The sequence below is a fragment of the Lynx rufus genome, unplaced genomic scaffold (assembly GCF_022079265.1).
Source record: "Lynx rufus isolate CCGP_SWC_20201006 ecotype Redwood Valley unplaced genomic scaffold, mLynRuf1.p SCAF_3, whole genome shotgun sequence".
In the NCBI taxonomy this organism is placed as follows: Eukaryota; Metazoa; Chordata; class Mammalia; order Carnivora; family Felidae; genus Lynx; species Lynx rufus.
The window spans coordinates 69,740,598-69,753,023 of record NW_025814845.1 but is presented as its reverse complement, the minus strand read 5'-3'; the positions used below and the strand labels follow the sequence as shown (position 1 = coordinate 69,753,023).

The 12,426-nt window shown below is 38.5% G+C and overlaps 1 protein-coding gene across 7 annotated transcripts in view; it reads left to right on the top strand.

Moving 5' to 3' along the window:
- The window catches only part of ABCG2 (ATP binding cassette subfamily G member 2 (Junior blood group)), a 147,463-nt gene extending 139,661 nt beyond the window's left edge, over positions 1-7,802 (top strand). For all 7 annotated transcript variants that reach the window (XM_047091035.1, XM_047091034.1, XM_047091032.1 and 4 more), the window contains 3 exons: positions 4,919-5,008; positions 5,893-5,975; positions 7,584-7,802. In XM_047091035.1, coding sequence (XP_046946991.1) covers positions 4,919-5,008; positions 5,893-5,975; positions 7,584-7,731 — 321 coding nt within the window. In that variant the 3' untranslated portion in view covers positions 7,732-7,802. The remainder of the gene's footprint in view (positions 1-4,918; positions 5,009-5,892; positions 5,976-7,583) is intronic.
- The last annotated feature ends 4,624 nt before the right edge of the window (positions 7,803-12,426 follow it).

Genomic DNA, 12,426 nt, shown 5'->3' with positions numbered 1-12,426 from the left:
AAAGTAATTCTAAGAGGAAAGTATATTACCTCAAGAAGCAAGAAAAATCTCAAATAAACTACCTAACTTTATACTAAAGGAACTAGAAGAACAACAAATGAAGCCTAAAGCCAGCAGAAGGAGAGAAATAATAAAGATTAGAGCAGAAATAAATGATACAGAAGCTAAAAAGAAAGAAGAAAGAAAGAAAGAAAGAAAGAAAGAAAGAACCATACAGCAGATAAATGAAACCAGGGGCTGAATCTTTCAAAGAATAAAATTGATAAACATCTAGCCAGACTTATCAAAAAGAAAAGAGAAAGGGCCCAAATAAATAAAATTAAAAAAGAGTGGAGAGGTCACAACCAACAGCACAGAAATAACAATTATAAGAGAACATTATGAAAAACTATATACTAACAAATTGGACAACCTGGAAGAAATGGATAAATTTCTAGAAACATATACACTACCAAAACTTAAAAAGGAAGAAATAGAAGACTTGAACAGATCAATAACCAGCAAAGAAATTAAATCAGTTATAAAAAGTCTCCCAACAAACAAAAGTCCAGGGCCAGATAGTTTCCTAGGAGAAATCTACCAAACACTTAAAGAAGAGTTAATATCTATTCTTATTAAACTATTCTAAAAAATAGAAAAGGAAAGAAAACTTCTAAGAGTCTCATTCCAAGAGACTAGCATTATCCTGATTCCAAAACCAAAGACTCCACTAAAAAAGACAACTATAGGCCAATATCCCTGATGAACATGGATGCAAAAATTCTCAATAAAATACTAGCAAACTGAATCCAACAGTGCATTAAAAGAATCATTCACCACAATCAAGTGGGATTTATTCCTAGGTTGCAAGGGTGGTTCAGTATTTGCAAATCAATCAACATGATGCACCACATTAATAAAAGAATGGATAAGAACCATATCCTTTCAATTGATGCAGAAAAAGCATTTGACAAAGTTTTACATCCATTCATGATAAAAATTCTCAACAAAGTAGGGTTGGAGAGAATATACTAAAGGCCACATAATAAAGGCCACATAAACCCCACATCCTCAATGGGGGAAACAGAGGTTTTCCTCTAAGGTCAGAAATTAGACAGGGATGTCCACTCTCACCACTTTTTTTTCAACATAGTACTGGAAGTCCCAGCCACAGCAATCAGACAACAAAAAGAAATAAAAGTCATCCAAATTGATAAGGAAGAAGTAAAAGTGTCACTATTTGCAGATGACATGATACTCTATATAGGAAGTTTGAAAGACTCCAAAAAATTTTACTAGAACTGATACATGAATTCAGTAAAGTCACAGGATACAAAATCATCATACAGAAATCTGTTGCATTTCTATACACCAATAATGAAGCAGCAGAAAGAGAAATCAAGCAACCAATCCCATTTAAAATTGCACCAGGGGCGCCTGGGTGGCGCAGTCGGTTAAGCGTCCGACTTCAGCCAGGTCACGATCTCGCGGTCCGTGAGTTCGAGCCCCGCATCGGGCTCTGGGCTGATGGCTCAGAGCCTGGAGCCTGTTTCCGATTCTGTGTCTCCCTCTCTCTCTGCCCCTCCCCCGTTCATGCTCTGTCTCTCTCTGTCCCAAAAATGAATAAACGTTGAAAAAAAAAATTTAAAATTGCACCAAAAACCATGAGATATGTAGGAATAAACTTAACCAAAAAGGTAAAAACATCTGTACTCTGAAAACTATAGGACGCTGATGAAAGAAATTGAAGAGGACACAAAGAAATGGAAAAACATCCCATGCTCATCAATTTGAAGAACACATATTGTTAAACTGTCTATACTACCCAAAGCAATCTACACATTTAATGCAATCCCCATCAAAATGCCACCAACATTTTTCACAGAGCTAAAACTAACAATCTTAAAATTTGTGTGGGACCACAAAAGACCCCGAATAGCCAAAGCAATCTTGAAAAAGCAAAGCAAAGCTGGAGGCATCACAATTCTGGACTTCAAGTTATAATACAAAACGGTAGTGATCAAGACAGCATAGTACTGGCACAAAAACAGACACAAAGGTCAATGGAACAGAATAGAAAATCCAGAAATGAACCCACAAGTATATGGCCAATTAATCTTTGGCAAAGCAGGAAAGAATATCCAATGGAAAAAAGACCGTCTCTTCAACAAATGGTGCTGGGAAAACTGGACAGCTGCATGCAAAAGAATGAAACTGGACCATTTTCGTACACCATACACAAAAACAAATTCAAAATGAATTTTCCTTTTCATCTTGTGAAGAATGTCTAAATGGCTGTCAGAATGGCTAAAATTAACAACGAAAGAAACAACAGTTATTGTGGTAGGGATGTGGAGAAAGGGGACCCCTCTTAGATTGTTGGTGGGAATGCAAACTGGTGCAGCCACTTGGAAAACAGTATGGAGGTTCTCAGAAAGTTAAGAATGGAACTACTCTATGATCCAATAATTGTACTCCTAGGTATTTACCCAAAGGATATAAAAATACAGATTTGAAGGGATACATGCACCTCTGTGTTTATAGCCACATTATCAACAATAGCCAAATTATGGAAAGATCCCAAATGTCTATCAACTGATGAATGGATAAAGAGGAGGTGGTATATATACACAATGGAATATTACTCAGTCGTAAAAAAGAATAAAATCTTGCCATTTTTAATGACATGGATGGAGCTAGAGAGCGTTAAGTGAAAGAAGTTAGAGAAAGACAAATTCCATATGATTTCACTTATATGTGGAATTTAAGAAACAGAATGAACAAGGAAAGGGAAACGAAAGAGAGAGAGGCAATCTGAGAAACAGACTCTTAACCATAGAAAATGTGATGGTTACCAGAGGGGAGGTGGGTGGGCAGATGGGTTAAATAGGTGATGGCAATTACGGAGTGTACTTGTGATGAGGACCAGGTATATGCAAGTGTTGCATCACTAAATTGCATACCTGAAACTAATATTACAGTGTATGTTAGTTAATTAGTTAGAACTTAAATATAAACTTAAAAAACAAACAGAAAAATTTTGATTTTAAGATTCCCTATATAAACAGCAGTCAATTGCCCAACTTCTATGCTAGTGTTAGAGAACTGCTGACTGGTTTAAGCAATAACTTAATGGTTTGGATGTATCTACTCCTTTCCGAGGGAATAGCTAAGTTCCATGAGAAACAAAATGGTCTGCAGTGTGGGTAGTCTGTCTTGGGTCCCTCCTGTATTTTGAAAAGGAGTGTCTAAAAATACTGAAACATTCCAGAGCCCACACAGTACTGTGTCTCTGCCTTTCTGGGTTCCTGACATTCCCTTATATGAATATATTTCTACTTACCTTTTTTTTTTTTTAAGTAGTTACTGAATCCTAATCTTACATGTCCCTTAATTTTACATGCACATAGATGAATCAATACATGAATCAACTAGTTACCACATTGCCCCCCACGACATGAAGTAAACAGGAATGCTTAGTCTATTAATATACATGTTCTTTCTGCTAGAATAGGAATAGATGTCTTTAAAAGGAAAATAATCAGCACAAACTTTGGCAAACTTTGTGAGTTTGAAATCTAAACATTATTGAGAAATTGATAAACCTTGCATGTATTTTCTATATTATCCAATAAATAACATGTCATCAATATATAAAAGTGTCTTGTGTTTTATATTAGATGCTTCGTCTTATTATTTAAATGTTTGTATATAGAACTTTTAAAACCAGTCATAAAACCATGTTACTTAGAGACGCAGTGTGTGGTATATTAAGCACCTGGTTAGGTGGAGTTCAAAAATACGTAGTCCCTCAGTGACATCAGGTTAATGTCTATCCCACCATTCCTAGGGCCAGTTAGAAATTTTATATGAACCTCTTCTCATGTAGCCATCTGTTGCTGGAGTAATCCTTCCTGGGATCTTCATTGTCATACTGTTTTATGGTAGCTTTAAATTTTTTTTTTTAATGTTTATTTATTTTTTTTTATTTTTATTTTTTTTTTTAATTTTTTTTAACGTTTATTTATTTTTGAGACAGAGAGAGACAGAGCATGAACGGGGGAGGGGCAGAGAGAGAGGGAGACACAGAATCTGAAACAGGCTCCAGGCTCCGAGCCATCAGCACAGAGCCCGATGCGGGGCTCGAACTCACGGACCGCGAGATCGTGACCTGAGCCGAAGTCGGCCACTTAACCGACTGAGCCACCCAGGCGCCCCTAATGTTTATTTTTGAGAGAGAGAGACAGAGCAGGGGTGGGGCAGAGAGGGAGGGAGACACAGAATCTAGAGCAGGCTGTCAGCATAGAGCCCAATGCAGGGCTTGAACTCATGAACCATGAGATCATGAGCTGAGCTGAAATTGGATGCTTAACTGAGCCACCCCGTCACCTGGTTTTTGGTAGCTTTAAATGAAGGTATTCACCATATTTTATGCTTCACTTCACCACATTGTGCTATATACCAGTTCCAGGCTGTAGGTTAAGTATGCATCCTGACCCCCAAACTATCTATAGTCATGCAGAGATAGAATGCAAACGTTTTTAAATAACAAATCATACTGTGTTTTGGAAATAGAGGAATGAGATGTTCAGGATATGATCTGGTGTATGTATCTGTGGGAACATATAGTGTCTGTATCATGAGAACAGTCAGTACTTCTTGACCTTTCATTGTGTGCAGTTACAGAAAGTAAAAGCCTTGAAATTTAAGGGTCTTCCAATTAAATGGCACATATATTATATATTGTCATTCCCCGAGAACCATAAACAGCCTCAGTGATAGAGAGGCATACTCATGCAAAGAGGAATGGAAGGAATGTCCAGAGTTGGTCTTAACAGAAATGTTTATAAAGGTTGTAGGGGACCTAAAGGAGGTATTCTCTGTAATTCTTCATGAAATCCCCTCACCAGGTCTGATTCTTGGTACTTTTTTTTTGTAGATATTTTCAGGGCTGTTGGTAAATCTCACAACCATCCAGCCTTGGCTATCATGGCTTCAGTACTTCAGCATTCCTCGATATGGCTTTGCGGTGAGTTTTCCTCATCTGTCTCTGTGATCCTAGCACAGGATTAATTCTAGGATTAGAATTCCCAAGCTAGGGACAACCAGAATAAAGCCTAACAACCTTGTCTCCCGCTGTGAACTGTGAAGGTCTCCAGGGGTTTCTTTTTTAGGAGCAATGAAGGAGAGTTTTCTATTAAGCCTTAGATCACCTTGATAATCACCTGAGGTTTCCCCAGTTACCCAGTTGTCTGAAGGAGGTGAAGGGTGGGGAGATAACTCCTCATGAGGGAGAAAGATTGACTAATTGATATAAAGAAATATAGTTGTGTTTCAGTTTACTATGAAAATAGAGGATGGAGGGCCTAGAATATGTATTTTATATTGAATTCAGAAAAAAACAAACAAACAAAAACCCCAAAAACAAAGAGCATATAATACAGCCACTATCTTGGTTTTAGAAAGCTAATCAACTCCAAAGAAAACTGTCTTAATATAGTATAATTGGGTTTCTAACTCCCAAGAATTAGCACTGGTTTTGATGAAAATAAACAAGAATAATACAAAAGATTCTCACCATAAATGAACGATAGTCACTGAGTACTGCTGTATGATTTTGAGTACACTGTGGGATTATAAAATTGGGGAGAGAAGAAGGAAGGAGCCAGAGGTCTCCCCTCTTTGCCAACTACTTTACTTCCCTTTGTTTTGGAAGCTAAAATCTCAACCTTAGACTACTCAGTTGCCAAGGAAAAGAATTTTAGTTGCTCTGGTGTGGCAGAGACTGTGAACGTGAAGCTTGGTTTGTTTGTAGAAATAGCAATAAAGATTAAACTAGGAGGACATGATAATTCTTTGAAGTTTTTTGAAATTTAAAACTGTTTACCTTGCCCCATCCCCCTTGTGTTATAGGCTTTGCAGCATAATGAATTTTTGGGACAAAACTTCTGCCCAGGACTCAACATAACAACAAATAATACCTGTAGTTATGCGACGTAAGTTCATATTCAGTGTCGTAGTGGATTTGTTTACTATTGTGGTGTATGTAGAAAGCCCACTGGGCCACTTGGCTGGTGTAAGTCCTTTCACTGACTTCTCTGGGTTGTACACCAGTGCCCATCTCCTTGGCATTTGCTTCAGTGAAAATTGTACTTCAGATGGAGAAATGTTTCTGATACGTTCATTGGGGGCCTTTAAAAAAGATTCATTGGCTGTTTTGATTGTGAGTTTTAGTTTTGACTTTCTGAACACTTGAGTTTGAAATGAGCTGCTTTGATATTTTACCAAAGCCTTGGAATATTGGAATTGTATGGAGTGTGTGAAGTGTACGGATCCATAAACTTATGGCTTCCTGTAAGCCCAACCCAAGGCCAGGAGCAAGAGCTAAAAGGGCAGCAGAGGGGAGGATCATTGTCCTGCTGCACTGTTGGCACTTGCCTCTTCCTCCTGCATTTACTAGGAGACATTATGAAATCGAGGTCTACATGAATATCTTTTTTTCTTTTAAACTGACCCAGAACATCCTTTTTGAGGGATGTATCCTCCAAAGGAGGAAACACCTTTCAGTAAGCTGAGAAAGAAGTCCCATTTTTTTGCATAATGTCAAACAGAAATGCAGATTTTGATAAAATCAGAGGATGTTGTTTTAAAAATTGAATAACCCTTTTCTTGTCGATGATTGTTGTTAGTGGTTTGATTTTGCTACATCGATCAATGAAAGAAAAGAGAATGCTGGTATCCAGAATCTCATGAACTATTCTCAAGTAGAATAGAAATAATTCTTAGTAATAGGGCAAATTGTTATTTTGAAGTATTTCTGAAAAACCTGTATGAAGAGAAGTTTTCTGCCCACTCTCTTTTGTCTGGGTATAACATTTTTGGAGGAGCTGCACACACACGGCGTACCAGGTAGTCAGTATGGCTGCACCAGGTAGTTTTAGGACCAGGCGCTTTTCTAAACTGTGGCAGGGCCGCTCCATCCTGCTCTAGCTCAGCCCCCACCGAGGCTTACACCTGATTAGGTGGGCCTGCTGGTGATGTCCTGCTGCTGAGTATCTGCAGTGCTCATTCCAGCCCTGCTGCGAGAGCAGCGGGGGCAGGAAGCCCTCGCTCACCTCTTTTCCTAGCTTTAGAATTCTTAGCGTGTGTTTCTTTGTACATCTGGCTGGTGGGTAGTGAGCTCCGTAAAGAGCTTTGATCAACTTGGTAGGGGCCTTAGATGTCATCTGTTAAAACTGAGGTTTTCCCTGTCAGGAGTGAGAGCAGCTTCAGAGATCTGAAAACAAATGAATTTGGAGAGATTAGCGACTGGGTTCAAAGTGTGAATCGGTGGACTTGGCCAAGTTCCTTAAACCTTAGTCTCTTCATCTTTTTAAATGGGTATAATATTTATTTCACTGGGTTGTTTCAGGGATTAACTAAACTGTTACATATGGACTGCTTAGCATAGTATCCAGCAGAATTGTAAGCCCTCATTGTTACCCATTATATATAAAGGCATAGTTCTTCAAGACTTGGAACCTATGGGAACTGTGAATACATTGAGAGTAAAATTTGACAGATAACTAAGGATAAAGTTATATTCTTTTTCTGTTGAATTTCAGATGTACTGGCGAAGAATTTTTGGTAAACCAGGGCATCGATATCTCCCCTTGGGGCCTGTGGAAGAATCACGTAGCCTTGGCATGCATGATTGTTATCTTCCTTATAATTGCCTACCTAAAATTGTTATTTCTTAAAAAATTTTCTTAAATTCTTCTTGAATTTACATGATTTATGTGCACATTAAATAGGGAGTGTCTTGATTTATTTTAAGCATTCAATGAAGTGTTTTTGTCGTCTCTTCATTTGGCATCATACCGTTCAGCAAGAATTATTTTTCCAGAAACCGCAGCAAACTGATTTATACATGAAAGAACTCAAGTCATAAACTAGTGATATTATGGACTGTGTATTAGTTCATCTGGTCATACAGTAACCATGGGGAAGACATCTAGTTTATCAACCTAAAACAGAATTGAATACTGGGAACTTGTGACAAGTTATTAATATTTCTGGTATTAGTTTCCTCATCTTTAAAATGAATAGAGGGTTCATTGCCCTCCAGCTCCAGTATTAGATGAATCTGTGATTTGCCATTATTTAATAAATCATAATAACAAATGTACAGATGCAGTGGTGGAAGTACGAAATCTAATCTATGTTGGAAAAACCCAGTGTTATTTACAGGGCAAAAAAAACCCCACTGTGATAGAAAAAGCTTTAATGAGCCTTTTAAGATTATTAGAACATACTGAGATTTCTCTAGTGGAATCAGAGCACCTCAGGGGTCTCTGCTGGCCTTTGTAGGTGTGGCGGACTGGGAGTTGTGACCCTTGCTGGGGCAGTTCAGTGGCCTGTGATCAGGGCAAGGATCAGAGCCTCCTGGGGCACTTTGCTCAAATACAGATGGCCAGGCCCTGTGAGCCCCGCTGCATCAGCATCTCCAGGGTTACTCCAGAAAGCCCCGCCCATGCCAGGACCTGGTCATTTCCAAGATCCTCTCTGCCTCTGAAAACTTAGTTATGATACACTCCCTGTCATAACTGCCCCCGTATAGACTTTTTCATTCCTACATATACATCTCTTATTCATGGATCTTCTCTTTGTTCTAACCCTTATCAGTAATAGGGAACTATTTCTTAACTTCTTTTTTTTATATATAATTTTTTTTAATGTTTATTTATTTTTGAGACAGACAGAGCACGGGAGCAGGAGAGGGGCAGAGAGAGAGGGAGACACAGAATTTGAAGCAGGCTTCAGGCTCTGAGCTGTCAGCACAGAGTACGACATGGGGCTCAAACTCATGAGCTGTGAGATCATGACTTGAGCTGAAGTCGGACGCTTAACCTAGTGAGCCACCCAGGCGCCCCTTAACTTCTTTTTTATTGAAGGGTCATGTGGGGAAAAGTATAGTCCAGTGAAGTATCAAAAAAGGAACATGCTGATGGAACTACCAATCTAGGCAAAGAAACAGGATGTTAGCAGCGCATGGATGCCCCCTGCGTGCCCCCTCCTGATCACTACTTCCTTCTCTCTGTGCTATTTCTGAAATGATGCTTGTATACTCCTCTTTGTTGCTGTTCTCATGTTTTGTGTTCCTGTGTGCATAGGTCCAGCCTTACTTAAGTCCTTTCCTCCCCCTTTTAATGAAGTATTAATTTTGGAATAATTTTAGATTTAACAGAAGAGTTGCAAAGATAGTATGGAAAAATTCCCAGATACACTTTACCCAACTTTCCTTACTAACATTTTATATATCATGGTACATGTCAGAAGAAGTTAACATTGGTACATTATTATTACTTAAACTACACACTTTATTCAGATTACACTAACATGCTTAGTCATTCCAGGATCCACTTCACGGGATCAGATTGCAATGAAGCCTCCTTTTTATGAAAGTAAACATTTTTCAGAATTAAGTGAGGTTGAGGATCACCAGTGTGGACCCTTTGCAACTGGTCATCTTGGAGTATCACTTAGTGTCATTGGGTGCCCTGCCATATTGTCACAATATCAGTCCAGGGAGGGACATAACATTATATATATATATATATATACATATATATATATATATTTCATAACATTGTATTTTTCAGAAACTTTTTTTAATGATGTTTCATTAATGCACTGTCTTGCAACATGTTGTCACACACTCTTTTTACCCTATTATGTGACCATTAGGGTTAATCAGTTTTTCCTGTTCTTGGTGTATAACTCTGGCTTCCTCATAGTTCTCTGTATACACTCTTCTCCCATTATACAGAGAGTAATATCTGTGCTTCACACACAAAATACACTTAACAGAAGAAACAAAACAGCCCAATATATTAACACTCACTTTTAAAATAAGAAAGAGGGTCATGGTTCAGTGTCTGACATCAGCTCAGGTCATGATCTTGTGGTTATTGAGTTCGAGCCCCACATCCAGCTTGCTGCTGTCAGCCTGTCAGAGCAGAGCCCACATTGGATCTTCTGTCCCCCTCTGTCTGCCCCTCCCCCACTGGTACTCTGTCAAAAATAAACAAACATTTAAAAAATGAAATAAAAAAGAATTTAAATGTATCCTCTTATACCTATCATCCTTTTATAGTGCAATTTCCTTATATCCTTTTTATATAATTCTGTTTTTAATTATTATGGTAAACCTATAACATAAAATTTGCCATCTTAACGGTTTTTAAATTAAGGACCATTTTTAAAAGTAACATAAAAGCGTATATCCTATAAAGTATAAAAGAACATACTAATTTATAGAAATTTAGAAATCAGACTATGTCTATATCCTTTAGAATTTTGTTTTTATTTTCTTGGATGTCAGAAGAACTAATCTGTAATGGGAGAAGATATATTAATTTGGTTTAAAATAAAAGAAACCTGGGGCACCTGGGTAGCTCCGTTGATGGGGCATCGGACTTTGTCTCAGGTCATGATCTCGTGGTTCTTGGGTTCAAGCCCAAAGTTGGGCTCTGTGCTGACAGCTTGGAGCCTGGATCCTGCTTCAGATTCTGTGTCTCTTCTCTCTCTTCCCCTCCCCTGCTCACAGTCTGTCTCTCTCTCTCAAAAAATAAAATGTTAAAAATTTTAAAAAGAAAGGAAAAGAAATCTCAGGAATAAATGAAAAGTGTTAGCTACTGTTTATACTCTTTCCATTGCTGTCGTGGGGCTTTTACAAAAGAGTGCAGGAAGACTCATTGTGGAAGGCTCCATGGTGTGTTAGGTGAGGCAAGAAAGGAAAGGAAAATGGGTGGCTTGAAGAGAGTTGTTGAAGGGGCAGTGAACATACTCCTCTGTTTCTTCGTCTTGGAAGCCATTCTTCATGGTCTTTAGATTTGAATTATATTAACCTCAATACCTCAATGTTTACATATATTTGAAAAGCAGCATTACTCGTATTTATATGAAATCTTTAGGCCTCCCCAGTGCCTGCTCAGTGTGCCCCAGATCAGACTAGCAGAGCTGGGACAGATGCCATTCTTGGGTTCAAAAGCTTGGGCTCTCACCAATGCTGATGTCCTGATGGCCACTCCTGATGCCTCAGCTGTTAAAATGTTGATGAACCAGATTTCTAAGAAATTTGCTGGTAATTTTACTAAGATACTTTTCAAGATATTCTATCGAAACCCTGTTTCTGTATTACAGAACAAATATGTTGCCTCCTAATAATTTACTCTTCCATAAGAGATTTGGCTACCAGTTGAGATGAGGGAGGCCTCACTGGGTTTGTGTGAGAGTCTGTTTTGCATGTTTAGGAATTGGGACTTTATTTTTTTCAGTGTATGCAAGGGGCATTATGCTCTGAGGAATTAATTCACATGAGCCACCCTCAGAAGGGGATTGGTAAACCAGAGCACCAGTTTACTAATTTAAACAGTAAAATGTTACATAGCCATTTACCTGTGACATTCTTCTCTCAGGTGTGAAACTGAAATCAGAGGATTCTTTGGGCTTAGGATTTAAGGCTAATTTAGACAATGTCCACTACATCCATAGGAATTTGTCAAGCAAACCTGAATCGTTGCAAGAGCTCATCCTCACCAAGTCCATGCAGGAGGTAATCCGTAACTGCCTCACCGTCCCAGGTTTGTGCTTATTCTCAGTGGAATAAAGATCCCAAAGAAAACCTGGAACCCCACCAAACATAGCTACTGTCTTGCTGTACCTGCTGGTCTTCTGTCTCTTGTTATACACATTAAAAAAAATGGTTGACTCACATGTTGCAGCCTACTTTCTGTCCCCATTGAACAATATAAGATACCTCTATTCTAAATTGGAGTAACTCTGTGACTGTGAGATTCCACATTTCTTTGCGGTTACCCAGGGTTTCCCAAGCTTGCCTGGTAAGAATCAATGATCATCTGGATGCTTATGGAAGGAAGGAAGGAAAGAAAAAGCTATTTTTTCCCCATCTGTTGAGAAATCTCTGAGGAGTGAGCATAGGCATTCCAGGTGATTCTCTGGGATTATACTGATTTAGGATTGTAATAACCAGTTAAGGTCATTTAACCCTACATTCATTATAATTTGATCTTGATCTAATCGGTGTGGCAATTGCCTTTAAAGGCATATATTTTGTATCCACCTAAATACTGGACTCACATCTAGAACTAAGTGAGCTCATTAACATCACCTGATCTTCAAACTTTTTTTAAGCTGAGGAATCATTCTTGCACCTGGTAAATCCCCCAAGAACAGCACCTATGGGACTCTCATAAGTGACAGCTGGTGATGATTTGGCCGCCTCTCTACAGTTACTCATGTGTCACCCAGGTTTGTGACCTTGATGGACTTATTTAGTTTAATGTGTATCTCTTTTTATTTTTTTTTAATGTTTTCATTTTTGAGAGACAGAGTGTGAGCAGGAGAGGGACAGACACATACACACATACACACACACACACACAC